General features: G+C 41.5%; 1 protein-coding gene across 1 annotated transcript in view; it reads left to right on the top strand.

Annotated features, from left to right (window-relative positions):
- Positions 1-18,698, top strand: part of ATP10D (ATPase phospholipid transporting 10D (putative)) — a 122,062-nt gene that overhangs the window by 65,701 nt on the left and 37,663 nt on the right. The window contains 4 exon segments of the mRNA XM_047797955.1: positions 3,865-4,103; positions 12,261-12,449; positions 15,135-15,744; positions 17,085-17,191. Coding sequence (XP_047653911.1) covers positions 3,865-4,103; positions 12,261-12,449; positions 15,135-15,744; positions 17,085-17,191 — 1,145 coding nt within the window.

An 18,698-nucleotide genomic window follows, 5' to 3' on the forward strand; every position in this document is an offset into this window, starting at 1 on the left:
AAGAATAATAATACATGTTAACTTTGGGGGCTATATTTAGAAACAATTGTAGCATGAAGACTCAGCCCAGGCTGTGGAGTTTCATAGAACTGAATAGAAGACTGACCTGTATCACTTTTGTGAGATGGGGAAACTTCGTTTCAATTTATTTCTAAAGTTGAGGTATTGCTAATACCTGCCTCAGAAGTTCTAGTGATTAAATGGGGCAAATGTCTGGCACATAGCAACATTCCCTAGGTCATAGAAGTTATAATGTGGTACCAGTGAGTGGTATGGATTGAGAGCCGGTGCAGTGACAGAGGTCTTCAGTGAGGAAGTAGCATTTGAACTAAGCCTTTAAAAGCTTTCAGGATTGATGTGAGTAGAAAGGAAGAGAATGGATATCGTAAACAAAGGCAAGCTGAGAAGATGGAGTGCTTCAGAATGTTTGGGACACAATAAGTAGATGGGTTTTTGAAGCTGAAAGGTCACACAGGGAAACAGTCTCTATTTTTTTAGGGAGAGATATAATGAAACCCACAGAATTGGAAAGGACCTCGAAGCCTTTGAGTCCAAATTGTTCTTTCTGACAGTAAGAAAAGAGGGGCCCAGAAGGAGCAAGTGAATTGTTGAAAGCCTCTTAGTCTTTGGAAGAGTTAGTTCTAGCATCCAAAATCACCGTGTTACCTCTTAGCCTCTCCTGGAAAAAATAAATAAAATAGATATAGAAAAAATACAGACAAAAACTGTTAAATAGGATATGTAAATACTCTTTATTTTATAAATGAACTTGCCAAAAGCCTTACTTTATTCAGGGTAGCTAGACTTGGCCTGAATACAGACAGCTAGCAATCCAAATAAGCACATATTTTTTGATTGTCTACTCTGTATTCCAGATACTGGATATAAAGATAAACCCGACAGGCACAGCCCCCGCTGTCACAGAACTACTTCCGGAGGACGTCATCACCTATAAATTAATTTTTATTTATTTATTTTTTTGGCCTTCCCATGGCATGTGGAAGTTTCTGGGCCAGGGATCAAACCCTTGTCACAGCAGTGACAATGCTGGATCCTTAACCCACTAGGGAACTCCAAATTTGTAATAAAACATATTAAATAGTGAAAAGTGTTTTGTAGAGGATTAAAATGAGGGTGATATGGGAGTTCCCTGGTAGCTTTCCCATGCCCGGGGCACAGCCAAAAAAAAAAAATAAGGTGAGGTGATAGGATGTAGAATGATCAGCAAGCTGCTTTGAATTGGGCAGTTGGGCAAGGCTTCTCTAAGGGAGATATGAAAGCCTCCATCTGAAAGCCTAGATCTGAATGACAAGGTCTTTGAATTCAGGGGTAAAAGCCCGTTTCGTCAGAGAGAACAGGTAGTATACAGGTCCTCAGACTGAAATGAGCTTGTCAGCTTTCAAAGCAAAGAAAAGACCAGTGAGGTCGGTTTTAGTACAGAAGGGGAAGCAACAAAGTTAGGTCAGTAGGGGCCAGATGATTTTGAATTAGGTAAGGATAAGGGATTCAGATTTTACTTCAAGTGAACCGTGAGGCCACTGGAAAGTTTTTTGTTTGTTTGTTTTGGGGGAGGGGGGTACGCTGGTCTGATATGCTTTCTCTTTTAGAAGATCATTCTAGCTGCTATTTCAGGAATGGATTCCGGAGGGTAAAGGCCATTTAGGAGGCTGATGATAATGGTGGCTTGAATTAAGGTAATGTAGCTGGAGATAATATTATTATTTAGATATTTGGTATGTATTTTGGATGAAGAATAGACAGCTATTAGTGATGCTTTGAATATGGGGGGTGTAGGGAAGAAAGGAGAAATCAAGGAGAATCCTAGATTTTTCTTATAAATAGCTAGGTACGGAGTTCCTGTCGTGGCGCAGTGGTTAACGAATCCGACTAGGAACCATGAGGTTGCGGGTTCGGTCCCTGCCCTTGCTCAGTGGGTTAATGATCCGGCGTTGCCATGAGCTGTGGTGTAGGTCGCAGACGCGGCTCGGATCCCGCGTTGCTGTGGCTCTGGCGTAGGCGGGAGGCTACAGCTCCGATTGGACCCCTAGCCTGGGAACCTCCATATGCCGCGGGAGCGGCCCAAGAAATACCAAAAATAAATAAATAAATAAATAGCTAGGTAGATATTTAGATGTCATTTACAAAGATGAGAAAGACCAAAGAACAAGTAATGTGGGGGTGGGGGATGGCTAGGTGAAGAGAGAAAGCATCATACGTTTACCATAGCCAATTGAAGATGCCCATTATTTATTCAGCAAGTATTTATTGAGTATCAGCCACTGCTTTTAGTTCTAGGAATATCATATTTAAAAAAGACAAAATTTTCTGTCCTTTTAGAGTTTATATTCTAATGGATAATTAAAAATAAGGTATGAGGCAGCAAAAAATATATTTAAATTTATCAGTGAGCTGGCACTTTTGGTCAGTATAGGAAATGATCAGCCATGAAAAGGAATGAAATAATGCCATTTGCAGCAACATGGTTGGACCTAGAGATTATGACACTAAGTCAGACAGATAAAGATAAATATCATATGATATCACTTGTATATGTAATCTATAAAAATGATACAAATGAACTTATTTACAAAACAGAAATAGACTCACAGACATAGAGAACAGACTTGTGGTTACCAAAGGGGAAAGAGGAGAAATAGGAATAAATTGGGAATTTGGAATTAAGAAGTATACACTACTATATGTAAAATAAAACAAGGACCTACTGTGTAGCACAGAGAACTATATTCAGTATCTTGTAATAATCCATATTGGAAAAGAATCAGAAAAAGAATATACATATATATGTATAGAAAACTGAATCACTCTGCTGTATACCTGAAACATTGTCAATCAACTATACTTCAATTTCTAAAATATAGGAAATGAAAAAATAAGATATATGATGTACACACAGTGGTAAGTGCTGGGGTAGGATATATAATAAACTGTGTGGTTAGATCTGGGAAGTCTTCACTGACAAAGGGACAGAACAGGAGGCTTGAAGGAGGTAAAGGAGTGAGCCATGCAGATACCTGTTGGAAGAGCCTCCTGGACATCCAACTGGAAATGTCAAGTTGAGAGCTGGGTAGATGAGTCTAGATTTAATTAGAGGTCAGAGCTGAAGGTATAGGCTTGATGGTCGTGTGCACAGAGATGGTCTTTCAAGGATGGGACCAGATGATGTCACCAACGAAGAGTATGTAGGTAGTGAAAGGAAAGAGCTCCTGCAGCCATCTGGTATCTGCGGAGAACAGGAGACACCAGGAAAAACTAAGAAGCAGCAGCATTGAAGCAGGAAGAAAAACAGGTATATGTGGTATCAGAGATACCAAAAGACATTTGAAAGAAGAGAAAATAGCAGATACTGTTAAGAATTCCAATGTGATGGGAACAGATACAGGCACTGGGTTAGGTAACATGGAGCTAGCTCTTTGGCAACCTTGACAAGAGCAATGTCGGTGAAGAGATGGGGACAGAAAGTCATGAGACTAGTGGCGGAGAGACTGGTGTAGGTGAGAGAGGGGAGAGTTTTAAGAGTGAAGTCCTTTTGAAGCCCAGAGCAGGGAAGCAGATCACAAGGGGAGGATTGGCCACTTGAAATGTTATCCATGGTAATAGGGAGAGCAGAGAGTCTGGGGACAGATGCAGATAGGTTGGTAGATTTGATCATGGGCCAAGTAGGGACCTCTCTGATTGGTTCTGTTGTTCTTCATGATGTAAGTTCATTAATGAGGTATATTGGATGCCAGGTTTAAAAAGGAGGAGGTGGTATATATGAAACAGCTATTTACGGAAATGCCTGACCTACTCAACTTGCAAGTGTTGCCTCTCAGATAATGACCTGGTGTGATTTTTATCCCTCAGCCAAAAGGTTAGAGTCCTATCAGGAAGCTGTCTCTGAAGATGAAGATTTTGCCGACACTCTCAGTGGCTCCCTTGGCAATATGGCAAAGCCAAGGACCCCCAGCTGCAGGACGGTTCACAATGGGCCTTTGGGAAGTAAATCCTCGAATCATCTCAGCGGGAGCTGTTTCGCTCTAGGAAGTGGAGAAGGAGCTGGTGAAGTGCCTCATTCCAGACAGGCTGCTTTCAGTAGCCCCATTGTAAGTGTGAATGCATGACTCGAATCTTGTATGTCCACAATGAATAATAGTAGAGCCAAACACTGTTGTCTTTTCTATGTGAGGAGAGACCATAATTGCACACACATTCACAATGGCCTAATTTTGGAGATAATTCATTGTTGAGAGACAGTATATCATTTCTGTGGGAAAAAAACAACAAAACTATGTTTCTGGTCAGGGTCGGTCATGTCTGAGCCTGTGGGGAAAGCTGCCTTGGTTTCAGGGTCATGGCTCACTTTCAGAACTAGCAAAACTTTCCAGAGGTATCTCACAGACAGGTAAGTATGTCTAATTGATAGGCAAATTTGGAGGCCTCTTGGTATCCTCCAAGGCATTTTTTTTTTCTCTTTGTAATCTTTCCCTAAACCCCACCAAATCTGTGTCCTCTTCCCCATTCCTAGTCCTCAGAAGGCCATACCTCAGGGTGAGTTCTTGAGTCCTGAGGGAAAAACCTAGAGGAAGGACCACATGGAAGATGAGAAAATATGCTTGTATCAAAAAACTAGAGATCAAGTTTTGCTCTACTTAAAATTACTTCTGTTAAAATGTCAGCTGCCTTCTCTGCCCTCCCCATTTCATTATAACTCTCCCGTTTGGCCAAAATGAGGATTCCCCAGACATGAGTCTGGTACGTGGTTGGTGACCTCTGATATAGGTGACACAACAAGCAAAGAATTCACTTCGGGGAAACTTTGTGTTTCTAAGTTGAATTTATTGTATGAATTTCATAGTAGATATATGATCTGAGTAGACCCCAGGGGTCTCATTTCTTCTGGAAGGCCTTGAGGGGAATCTGACTCTTCTCAAAGTTCCAACAAATGGGGGATTTCAGCAACTAGGATGATCATTTCACTGTAACTTACCCAGACCATTCCTGTGGCTCTACGGATGGAATATATGTTAGAGTCTTTATCCTTTGTCAGGTGATTATCAACATCTGGACTTTATTTTTCTCCAGCTTCTGAAAAAAGGGGAGGAAAGAATGCACACAACCTCCTCTCTGTATGCACTTTCAGGCCGTATCAGAAATGGTCTATATTTTCTTGTGTTTTTGTCAAGTTTGCCCATTCTTGTTCTGATCTTTTACATTTCCCATCCCCCTGAAGGGAACCGTATGTTGACTCCTGTTTGGTTGGAAGTCAAGGATATTAGCAACCAGGGAGCTCTACCATGGCCTCCCTTTGTTTCCTGATCCAGCCTCGCTCTCTTCCTGGAGCAAAGGTTTATTTCCCAGTTTAATGTCATCCCGATTTTAATCCATTTCCCCCATCTAAAATTTATTCCCCTCTTACAACTTGCCTCTGTCTACCAAATGTGCTGAAAAACTTCTTTAGGCATCATTTCTTCTAAAGACTTCTCAGACTCTTTTCTCATCTTCCAAGTTATGTTTACATACTCGCTCCTGCCCTGTAGTCCCCTGGTCCTTATGACATTGGCTTTATTTCCACCTCTGACATAGACCTCGCTCCTTGAATCCTCAGCATCTAGTCCAGCATCTCGCATGTCATTCTCAGTGAGGCTGCTTAGTATGCTCAATCTTCCCATTCAGCCTGTTTTCAGTTGCCCTGTACTCCAATGCCATGTGTCATGCTGATTCTCTAGATGCTCTGGGGTTGCTGTTTTGTATCTTCTGTACCACCCTCTTATATATAGGATAAAGAGGTCTTCCTTGCAATATGAGACCATTTCTTACTCTTGCTCGAGAAACATCAATTCTATCTTTCATGGAGGCCAAAGTTACTTTGAGCAAGGTGTAGATCCTTTGACCTGAAAAATTAGCATCTATAAAAACTTGGCATGCAACTCTAAAAGTCCATCCTTGGAGCCCAGATTGAGAACACCAGCTTGAAAGCACACTGAGAGCTGTGATGGCCAGAAGTGGAAGCTCATAAGAGAGCGCCCTTCGTGGGGGAGGCAAGGTGAGAGTCACAGAGCTAGGATCCAAGGCAGGGAGCAGGCAAAGGGGTGCCAGCTTGGGGAGTTAGAATGTCATTGAAGACTGTGAGTCCTGGGTTCTCATGACCTATTTTGGAAATAGAAACCTTTCCTTTATAAGTCAGTGTTTTTTCTGCTTCTTTAACCCTCCAAAAGTTTTCATTCAGCAAGTATGCCATTCATTCTGCCTGGAGTGCTGTCCTCTTACACCTTTTGTGGCTGTTTTCTTTTTTTCACTGAGGTCTCAGCTCAGATGTCAACTGCTCACCACTATACAATCCAAAGTACATTCCATCACCCCTACTCTTGTCTCAGTCTAGAAGCATCTTGTTTATAGGTTAGTGTTTAGGATCTGCTGTCTCCCCCACCTAGATGTGGGTTCCATGCACCCAGGATATCATCTGTTCTGTGCACCCCACTTTCCTTGAGTGCCTGATACCTTAGATCAACAATAAATATTTGTAGGTTGAATGAGTGAATTAATGGATCAGTGGAAGACAATGGGATAATACTAGACACTTGGGTATAAAATGAGTACAACATGCCCCCATCTTTCAGCTTTGTTCTAGGTGGAGGGGATAGACCTATAAGTAAATAAATATAATCCTGTTTAAAGATGCAGTAATGGTAGTTAATCCAGAGTGTAGTGTGGGCATGAAGAAGGGAGTAGTCAACTCTAAGAGGGGGTGAAAAGGGAGCAGGAAAGGCTGCCCAGGAGTTCCCTTGTGGTGCAGTGGGTTTAGAATCCAGTGTTGTCACTGAAGCAGCTCAGGTCATTGCTGTGGCACAGGTTCAATTCCTGGCCCAGGAAATTCTACATGCTATGGGTGGCCAAAAAAAAAGAAAAAAAAAAGGCTCCACAAAAGACACAAAAGAGGTGAAACTTTATCTATGGTTAAATTAACGAATAGGGGTTTGCCAGGTAGAAAAGGAAGGAAAGGGACTTAGGGTAGACAGTGTGTGGCATGTATGAAGGCTCAGAGCCACAGGACCAGAGAGAACAGCTGGTGGAGGGGGAGCATCCACGTGTCGTCATTGGCTTTTGTCTTTTTCCATCAGGTCTGTGGTATTTAGGAATCTGAGGGAGAAGGCATTTGTATCAATATTTAAGCCAAAGTTGTCTTGATGGAGTGGCCAGTGGGGAATGAAATAAAAACCTCAGGTACAGGCGGAACTGGGGCAGGAGTAGGGCACAGAATTAAAGCCTGATAAACTTTATCTCCCACGTGAAATATCTTTGCCCATTATTAAACCGTGGACATTGTAATTTTGCATAACCAATTAAAGTGGGTCTCTTTCATTCTCAGTTTTAAAACTGAACAATCAGTATATAGTAAGGCTACCCCAAAACTTTGGCAGACAACATGAGAAGGCAAGGAGAAGTCTTGGCTTATTTGCCAAGAGAAGTATTTGCTTATTTAATGTGGATTCATATGGGGGCAGGCAAAAACAAAACAAAACAAAACAAAACAAAAAACAAAGAAAAGGGAGGGGGAGAGGAAGGAAGGAAGGAGGAATGTGAAATCTGCAACCTGGTAGGAAGGCACATCATGAATCACAGGGGCAAATCTAAAATTTCAAGTAGCCAGATGGTATCTAAGATGAGGACAAGGATGTTGGACTCTCAGCATGAAACAGATGAGGCTTAATTTAGTTATGGGAAGCTGTCCACGTCATGCCCTGTGTTATCTAATTGGGTATATGTTTTTGCCACACTTTGAAAAAAAAAAAAAAAACCCTTCTATTTATATCTGGACTCTAATATATGGCACAAAGGAATATATCTCTAGAAAAAAACAGACTCATAGACATGGAGAACAGACTTGTTTTGCTGAGGGGGAGGTGAATGGAAGGGGATGGACTGGGAGTCTGGGGTTAGTAGATGCAAACTATAGCATTTAGAGTGGATAAGCATTTGCTGTGTAGCACCCACCGGGAACTGTATCTAATCACGAGTGATGGAACATGATGTAGGATAATGTGAGAAAAAGAATGTGTGTATATATGTATAACAGGGTCACTTTGCTATAGAGCAGAAATTGACAGAACATTGTAAATCAACTACAATAGAAAATTTTTGAAAATGTCTGTTTGAGGCCAAGTTGGTGGTGGTGGTAGGGGGTTTATGTATTTGTTTTCTAAAGAGTAACATCTTTTTAATTTGTTTCTCCACTGCTTTGCTTAGGAAATATAAAACCAGCAAGTGTTCCATAGTAATGCGCAACTGTAAACTCTTATGACTTCTCCATGTGCCAGGTACTGAGTTAAGGATTTATAAGGTATGCTCGGGCATAAAAATGAATGAAATAAAGCCATCTGCAGCAACATGGATGGGCCTAGAGATTATCCTATTAAGTGAAGTAAGGAGACAAAGATGAATACCATATGATTTCATTTACATGTGGAATCTGAAAGAATGATTCAGATGAGCTTATTTACAAAACAGAAATAGACTCACAGACATAGAAAACAAACTTACGCTTACCAAAGGGAACAGGGAGGAGGGATAAATTAGGAATTTGGGATTAAAAGATACAGTATTATATATAAATAAACAGCAAGGACCTACTGTATAGCACAGGGAGCAATATTCAATATCTTGTAATAACCTATAGTGGAATAGGATGTGTATAATTGAATCACTTTACTGTACACCTAGAACATTGTAAACCAACTATTCTTCAATTTAAAAAAAAATATGTAAGATGCAGTCCTGAAAGGAATTTACCCTCTCTGTGTGAGAGGAGTGCACCTTCATGGAATCATTTAAATCAGGATCGTGTGGACCTGGTTCCTGGTTCCTAATAGCTGTTCAGAGAAGGCAGGAGCTGTCCACCACAGAAAAAAGCAAGTCATTTTTGTAGTACAAGGTCTCCTTGAGAAAGATTTGGATCTTAGGAAAAACACTTGTAATACAGTCTATGATAAGAATTGCATGTGAGGAGTTCCTGTCATGGCTCAGTGGTTAACGAATCCGACTAGGAACCATGAGGTTGCAGGTTCGATCCCTAGCCTTGCTCAGTGGGTTAAGAATCTGGTGTTGCTGTGGCTCTGGCATAGGCTGGTGGCTATGGCACTGATTAGACCCCTAGCCTGGGAGCCTCCATATGCCACGGGAGCGGCCCTAGAAAGGCAAAAAAAAAAAAAAAAAAGAATTGCATGTGATAACACTATATTTTCTCTTCATTTTATCATCTAAATGTCTTAGTCACTAGGGATTAACTTATTTTAGAGATACTAACTGAAGTGGAAGAATATTCCATTCCTGCCACTTCGTTTTGACATGGATCTTCAATCTTCTTCTCGGCCTGCCTACCTGCCTGCCTGCCTTTTTTTCTTTTTAGGACTGCACCCATGGCATATGGAAGTTCCCAGGCTAGGGGTTGGATCAGAGCTGAAGCTGCCAGCCTATGCCACAGACACGGTAACGAGGGATCCAGGAATACAAGCCGGATCTGCGACCTACACCATCACTCACAGCAACACCGGATCCTTGACCCACTGAGCGGGGCCAGAGATCGAACCCTAAACCTCATGGATTCATTACTGCCAAACCACAGTGGTAACTCCTGGGCTGCTCTTTTAGATATTATTTTATGATGCTTTTAGGGTCTTGTTGGTCCTGAGTTCCTCACATTTATTTTGACAATACTTTTTATATACACAGTTTTGCTGACCAGAGCCCCAGCTTTGGTCAGTAACAGTATCTGCTTTTCTTCTCAATGGTCACAGCACAGGTTCTTAAATTCCCCAAATGACATATTAGATTGACTTAATGTCAATAGTGAAAGTTACAAACCTTTCATTAGCCTTAAATTAACTTCGAAATGAAGTAGAGTCCTTATGTTCTGAAGCCAGTTATTCATCAATGCGGAGACCAATGGCACAATGAAATCACTCTTAAGGTCTCTACCTCAATCCTAATCATGTTCTGAAGAATGAAGTTTTCTTATAAAAAATAGCCCTGGGGAAACCTGTGCCTACTAGCAGCTGCTTCCTGGTACCCATTCAAGGCTCTGAGAAGAGCTACAATAGACCTATTTAAACATTTCTTAAACTTATTGCAGTAGGGAACTCTTTGGAGATTTGCTTAACATGTATAAAGGCTTCAAGAGGGCTGCCTCTGGCATCTCTCAGCAAGATTCGCAAGTGTCAAGTGAGAAAGAGGTCTCAGACGTTGCCACTCTCTTCTGACTTGGGCAAGGAGGTCCTCAAGGAAGGGGTGGTTCTCCGAGCTGCTGAAGACCCAGTACAAGCACCAGCTCAGTGTTACTGCAGGAAACATGGCCACCTTGTTAATGAATGGCTGTCAGATCCACTAAGATTCAATTAAGTGTATTAAGATTCAATACGATTCAGGAGTTCCCATTGTGGCGCAGCGGAAACGAATCCGATTAGGAACCGTGAGGTTGCGGGTTCGATCCCTGGCCTCTCTCAGTGGGTTGAGGATCTGGCATTGCCATGAGCTGTGGTGTGGGTCGCAGACATGGCTTGGATCTGGTGTGGCTGTGGCTGTGGCATAGGCCAGCAGCTGTAGCTCCGATCCGACCCCTAGCCAGGGAAGCTCCATATGCTGCAGGTGCGACCCTAAAAAAAAAAAAAAGAAAAAAAAAGCCAAAAAAAAAGATTCAGTAATATTCAATTTTTGCTAAGTCAAATATCCCAGAACAGTAGAGGCAGATGCATTGAGATGGAAATTTAAGAATGCTCTGTGACAGGAGAAAGCTGGGACCTTTGAAAGCCATTGTGGTCCAGGAAACCTGCCTGAAGATGAGTATATAATTCAAGAAGGAAAAGGAACATTACATTATTTGGGTTTCTGCTGTGCTGATCACATCTCACTTGTTGTCCCATTTACTTTATTTATATGGCCACCCTATGAGGTAGGTGCACTTTTTACCATTATTCAGAAGAGGAAAACAAAGCTCAAAGGGTTAATAAGTAAGCTGCCTGAGGCCTCCAGGATGTAGGCAGTGGGTCTGGGACCTGAACCCCAACCCAAATAATTTCCAGCCTCTGCTCTTTTCTTATTGTGCCTGTGTGAAACCTTACCAAACTCCTAAGCATGAACTATGAGCCACAGTCATTCTGAGTCTAATATCACACATCTCTGTGTTTTATTCTGTTCTTTTAATCCCCTCTCCTGGCTTTTCTTGCCAGCAGCCAAGACTGCTCGACAATACAAGGGCACTTTTGTGAAAACTTGATTCAGGAGAGGTGGTCCTTCTTTTGACTTGTCTGAAACATTTCTAAAGCAGTTGACTACCTGTTACAGGATGATAAACAGATTTCTGCTGCAACATTCTCTCTTTTAAACCCATACTTCTCAAAGAGCATGAGAAGTATTGTGTTATACAAGATGAAGTTTTTCCCCCCAATAATCGAACTTCTTAAAACCAACTTGTAAAAGAAATTAGATAAAAGAGAAGGACATAGGGCATCGTTGTCAAATATCTTTGATGATGAGAAATCCTAGAGGAACCCTTGGATATTAGCGTCTTGTAGAATATGACTAGGAAATGCAGAAGTCCTGTTAGCCTGCTTATAGTAATTTTTATTTTATTAGAAGAGATTTTATTTTATTTTTTTGTGTTGAATTTTTTAAAGTATCGTGGATTTAGAATGTTGTGCCAATATCTGCTGTACAGCAAAGTGACCCAGTCATACATATATCTACATTCCCTTTCTTATATTATCTTCTGTCATGGTCGATGGAGGTCTGGTTTTTAACAATAGTAGTGACTTGAGCCATAAAGTATTTGGTTAAAATGGCATGGTATGGATAACACTACATTTTAAAAAAATTTGCTCTTCATCAGTCGCTGTTGGATGAACCTACGCCCAAGGTAGAATCCTAGACACAATAAAATAGAGCTTTGCACCGTGTATTTCAAAATAAGAAAACAGCCATTCAACTAGATTTTGGTGAAAGGCATTGTTCCTCTCTCTTGCTTGGTTTAAGATAATAGTCAAGGTAAGTCTCCCCCAATATTATGCAGTCTGGATTTTCCATTTAATTTTTTGTCTTATTTCCCTATTCACCTCCCATAGCACCATGTACATTAAGTCTTTTTTAGACGAATAATGTTTACTGCCTCATGCTTCACAGATTCCAGTTAGAAAAGCTACTTTTCCATGTAAATAAAAACTCTTGTTTTTAGGTACTTAATGTAACACTCCTTTGTCTTACTGGATCTTCAGGAAACAGATGTGGTACCAGATACCAGGCTTTGGGACAAGTGTAGTCAGATTACTCCTCAGCTCTTTACCCCACTGGATGATGCTGTCCCAGATCCGCCACTCGAGACTCTGTACATCATCGACTTCTTTATTGCATTGGCAATTTGCAACACAGTGGTGGTTTCTGCTCCTAACCAACCACGGCAAAAGGTAAGGTCCCTAATGCAAGCAAAGGTTACCTTCTGGAAGAGAACTTTGAGCTTAAACATACTTGTTCTTTGAATAGTAATTAATAATTGTAGCAGCTCACATTTGTACATCACTTAATCTGTAGTCTCAGTTTAGGATATTCTAAGTGATTTACAGCTATTAATACATTGAATCCCTCTCAACAGCCCCATGAGTTAGGTACTAAGACCCTACTATTCCCCATTTTACAGATAAGCTTAAGTAACTTCCCCAGGGTCACAGGACTAGTTTGTGGGGGAGGTAGGATTGAACCCCAGAAGTATGGCTTGGTGCTACCATACTGTTTTGCCTCTAAAAGGATAGCTGAGGAGAGCAGTTCTTAGGAAACGTGACTCTATTCATTTTGCTTGTTTCCTTACCAAATTAAAGCTGTCTGTGAGACTTCTGAGACCACCAGTGCATGCCCCACATCAAGCAAAACCTATTGGATTCGTTATCATGTTTAATGATAATGTACCTTTTCACGTACCAGTTGGGTTAAATGTAAACTCAATCACTCTCAAATTCAGTACATCTATAATATACTGAAGTTCTGCAGCTCCCATATAAACTGGATTTTTAAAGTCTCTTTGCAGCTTAGAACTCATGGACAATTCATTTTCAATTACAAGGAAAAAGTTGTTTTCGAGATCGGTGATTGACCTCTTGCTGTGCTATCTTCCTTGAGTATAACTATCTCTCCTTTTGCACACATCCACTTAAAATTCTATTTGCAGCACAACCCAGTTAAATTTAAATTTTTCATTAGATCATTTTCTCTCGGCAACTTCAGAAGTGGTCGATTTTAACAAAAAATAATTTACTTCCCATTAAGCTCCCATTTGATCAGAAACTATATTTTTGTAAGATTTCGACTAGAAATGTGCTCTTTGAAAACTGATTATGTAGTTAGGGGATAAATCACTGAATGTTCTGTTTTTCTCCCCATAAAACACTGTTTCGTACATATCTGTTTCCAGTGCAGACAACTTTTGGTGTTTTCTGCTTAAGAAATGTTGTTGCCTTATCCCCCCCTAAAACATAATATTCAATGGCCTGAAAAAATCTCAATAGGCATGTCAGGTCCTAAGCTTCATGCTAGTTCAGGGTAATGATAGAAAAGCAGTGAATAAAGATCTACTTAGAATTCATGTGTGTTACAGAAACCTTATCTCTGGTTGAATTTTGACTTGTTTCTGAGTTACCAGCAAGTTTGAAAACTGACAAGCATGAGTCCCTCAGATTGTCGTAAAATTAAGAATTATTAGAAAACATTTTAATTCCCTTGAGAATTAAATGAGAAGATTTAATTTTTCTAAATGAGAAAATGTTAGGATTCATTGGTCTCCCCAATTAGTATTAAATTCTAAATTTAATCACTGATAAGAATGAAGATCTAGAAGAAATCAAGTTATGAACAAGAAAAAGTTCTATAAAAATAGAAATTTGAATTCATATTGTGATGCTGATAATTCTTCCATATACTACTTTATTTTTTTAATTCATATTAACAACCTCTTTTAGCATCTGGAAAATGAAAGGAAAAAATAACGTTTCATCATCTTCTTTTTTTACTGCCACACCTGCAGCATATGGAAGTTTCCAGGCTAGGGTTGATTTGAAGCTGCAGCTGAGGCCTACACCACAGTCATGGCAATGCCAGATCTGAGCCACATCTGTGACCTACACTGCATCTTGAGGCAATGCTGGATCCTTATCCCACTGAGTGAGGCCAGGGATTGAACTCATACCCTCATGGAGACTGTGTTGGGTTCTTAACCCACTGAGCTACAGTGGGAACTCACATTTTGTTCATCTTTGATTTACTTTCTTCCAGTGTTTCAAACGTATATTATTATTAGTTTTTATACTATTCATACTGTTTTTATAGTTTTTTCAATATTGCCCTGTAATCTCTATAAACTTGATCTTTAAATATTATAAAACATTTTTAGAAGATGTTTCTAATTTTCTATTGTTGCATATTTGCTTGTAATTTTATTTATTTATTTATTTTTGCTTTTTAGGACTGTAGCCATGGCATGTGGAAGTTCCCAGGCTAGGGGTCGAGTTGGAGCTGCAGCTGCCAGCCTGCATCACAGCCACAGCAATAAGGGGTCTGAGCTGCATCTATGACCTACACCATAGTTCACGGCAGTGCTGGATCCTTAACCCACTGAGCGAGGCCATGGATCAAACTGCATCCTCATGGATACCAGCTGGTTTTATCTCCACCACACCACAACAGGAAGTCCCCTTGCTTGTAATTTTAAAGTGTTATTGCTAAGACGCACATAATACCGATTATTATTTTTTTACACTTTGAGTTATTTCCTTAGAGAAATTTCGAAATTTCTATTGAAAAATTATTTCAATAGAAAAAATGTGCCCACTGCGAGCAATATTACCATTTTGTCTGTTGCCATCAGTTGTCAGATTGCTTCTTAAACTGTTGGAGAAATTCATAATGCCATCGACAGACATTAGCGCATCTTTTCATTATGGTTCTTTTTATTTTTATGAATGTTTTCTGCAGCAGATGTAAGTGTGAAGCAGGCTGCTGGTCCTATAAGAGTGGCATGTCTTCATATCTGATTTTTTTTTTTACCCTAGTTTGACTTCTCATTTCTTCTCAATACTGCAACCGTCCCATGTTATCTTTCCTAGATCAGACTCTCTTCTCTGAGTGGAATGCCCATTAAGTCTTTGGAAGAAATTAAAAACCTGTTCCAGAAGCTGTCTGTCCGAAGGTCAAGTTCGCCATCTCTTGCCAGTGGGAAGGAGCCATTCTCTGGGGTCCCAAACGCCTTTGTGAGCAGACTTTCCCTCTTTAGTCGCATGAAACCTGCTTCTCCTCTAGAGGAAGAGAGCTCCCAGACGAGTGAGAGCCCCCAGGGCCATGGGAGCTCAGCTTGTCCCACAGAAACTGAGCAACAGAGCAGTGATGAGGGCATCACGGACGGCAAGGTGGGATCCCCGCCTGGACAGCCCTCGGCCTCCAGCCTGTGTTACGAGGCCGAGAGCCCGGATGAAGCAGCCCTGGTGTATGCCGCCCGGGCTTACCAGTGCACGTTACGGTCCCGGACGCCAGAGCAGGTGGTGGTGGACTTCGCTGCTTTGGGACCATTAACATTTCAACTCCTGCACATCCTGCCCTTCGACTCCGTAAGGAAAAGGATGTCGGTTGTGGTCCGCCACCCCCTTTCCAACCAAGTCGTGGTGTATACAAAGGGTGCGGATTCTGTCATCATGGAGCTGCTCTCTGGGGCTTCCCCAGGTGGGTTCATCCAGGACTGAGAGGGAGGAGATGGGGAGGGCTCGGAGAGGAAAAGCCCACTCTCCGTGGTTTGTTTGTCTTGTCTTCTAAAGGCAAACAAGCAGATTTTGGGGCATCAGTCGCACTTGGTGAAGTAGGGAAGGGTGCCTGGGATTTGGTGAGAAAGCATGTACATCTGGGGGTTACACAGACCAGGTTTCAAATCTGGATGCTGACATTAGCTGTGTCTTGATAATGTTATCTAACTGTTCTCAGCCTTTGCCTTCAATAAGTCAGGATTATGGTTCCTGAAAGTTTGTTTTTGTTTTTTGGGTTTGTTTGTTTGTTTGTTTGTTTGTTTTTAGGGCCACACCTGTGGCACATGGAAGTTCCCAGGCTATGGGGTTCGTTGAATCAGAATTGCAGCTGCCAGCCTACAGTACAGCCACAGCAACCTGGGATCTGAGCTGCATCTGCGACCTACATAGCAATGCCAGATCTTTAACCCACTGAGCGAGGCCAGGGATTGAGCCCACATCCTCATGGGTCCTGGTTGGGTTTGCTACTGCTGAGCCAGTGAGAGATCTGGTTCCTGAGGGTTTTAATAATATACTGTATACAGTATATGCAGTGCCTCCAACCCAGAGCCCAGAGAACGGTAAATGCTCAATGAGTGACAGCGTTATTGTAATCATTGTTATTGTCATTACTGATGATGTGGCTTTTGTAATAAGTTCTTAGTATGTTTCTCTCCCAGGGAGAAAGAAACAAGGGAAAGATTTATTCTTAAGGGTCACTTTTATTTTGTATTATTATTATTATTTTTTTTTGGCAATTTCTACAGCATGCAGAAGTTCCTGGGCCAGGGATAGAACCTGAGCCACAGCAGTGACAACACTGAATCCTTAACCACTAGGCCACCCAGGGTTCCTTTTATTTATTTTTAAAATAATTATTCTTTTTATTTTCACTGCCCTTTTTTTTAAAAAAACAATTATTTTTTATTTTCTTTTTACAGCTGTACCTATGGCATATGGAAGTTCCCAGGCCAAGGGTCAAATGGTAGCTGCAGCTGCCAGTCTATGCCACAGCCACAGCCATGCCAGATCTGAGCCATGTCTGCAACCTATGCTGCAGTTCGTGGCAACACCAGATCCTTAATCCACTGAGTGAGGCCGGGGACTGAACCTGCATCCTCACAGAACCAGTGTTAGTTCCTTGACCTGCTGAACCACAACAGGAACTCCCAGGGGTCCCTTTTATAAAGGCACATTTGGGATTCAAAACTACAGGGCCATTTGTTTGTTGAGATTTAATTGGGCAGACTGGTGGGGAACACTTGTGTTTGTGAATTATTTCAGATGGACCAAGTCTGGAGAAACAACAGATGATGATAAGGGAGAAAACCCAGAAGCACTTGGACGACTATGCCAAACAAGGCCTGCGTACTCTGTGTATCGCAAAGAAGGTGAGGCTGCTTAGTTCACCCACTGGCTTCATTCCTTCCCATGTTTGACTCTCATTTAATGAAAACTAGCATGTATTAAACACCATCCAGGCATCAGGAAAAGGCATTGGGCCAGTAGCTCTCTTTTCATAGAGCTTCTTTATTCCTTATACATTAGTTGGTTGGAGTTTGTTCCAGAAAGGTGCCTAGAAGTTATATTCTCTGAGTTCTCACATGTTTTAATATAGCTAAGTACTTTTGTGTAGAAACTACAGTTGGGCTGGGTATAAAAATCCCTGGATCCTCCTTTCTTTCTTTGAGAACCTTGTAAGTGTTACTCTCCTGTCTTGCAGCATTAAATGTGCTTTGAAAAGAGTGAGGCCAGAGACTGGTCTTCCATTGTCCCCTTATATAAGTTCTTGATATTTTTTTCCTGATATGCTCCTAAGTCTCTATCTGCACATCCAGGTAAATTTACTAAATATTATCTCAGTATTGATTATTTTCTATTGAGAATAATTCTGCGACATAGTCTTTTCTTCCTAAATAAAAATGGAGGTAATAACAAAGAAGAGAGAGCTCTAAGAAGTAATTTGAGGGATGGGAGAACAGACGGATACCAGAACCACCCCTGTGAGGGCACAGGAGAAACAAATATATGGAGCCTTTCAAGAGTGAATTGGTCACGTGTTTGGTGGTCAGTTTTATGGCTTAATATTGACCATATCAGGCTGCTCAGCTGTAATGAAGCTCTGCAAGGCCTCACATCCTTATGTTACCCTCCCTCATTGATAAGCCAAGACATCCCCAGGCCCTTCCCTATAGCCATGGCCACAACCACATCCCCAGCTGCACTTATGGACCATGTTTCTTCCATCAGTGCAGACCCAACTAGCTCACTGTTTGAGAGTGGAGCTGTGGCAGAAGTTGGAGACATCTACAGAGGTGGAGAAGGAGCATCTAGTAAGAGCTCATGCAAGGGAAGCAGTTTATGGGAGGAGGGACAGCAGTTAGTTGTAAAGATAGGACAGAGCTTTGATGAACGTTGAAGGACAAGCAACAAAGAACAGTCAGCCCATGGGGATAAAACTGGAGAAGAACCGAAGAGACCACCCCTGCTAGCTCTCTCCCCACTTCTCTGTAACTACCTCCCCCTCCCCAACACCCCTTTCTGTCGTCTTCTCCCTCCCTGGCTCTGAGTCCTGTAGCTAATTTTTGCAGTGCTGGAAGCCAAAGTATTCATTTTCCCTCCTTCATCCTGGGCTGTAGCTAATAGAGAAGATGGGAACATGTAGATCAAAGCATCAGTGCTTAATGGCTGTCTAGTAATTGCCAAACCATGGAGCTCCTGGGGGCCTGAATTGGAGGCTGTAGCTAGGGCTGGAGACCAACATCGGGATCTTTCATTTCTCACCAAATACTAGCTCTTGGGAACTGCCTTAGGGAAAGTGGAGCCTTTTGTCCACTCTAAGGCTCTTACTCAATCAGTGACAGGAAGCATCAAAGCCTGCCTCACACAGGATCAAAA

The sequence above is a fragment of the Phacochoerus africanus genome, chromosome 10 (genome assembly GCF_016906955.1).
Source record: "Phacochoerus africanus isolate WHEZ1 chromosome 10, ROS_Pafr_v1, whole genome shotgun sequence".
In the NCBI taxonomy this organism is placed as follows: Eukaryota; Metazoa; Chordata; class Mammalia; order Artiodactyla; family Suidae; genus Phacochoerus; species Phacochoerus africanus.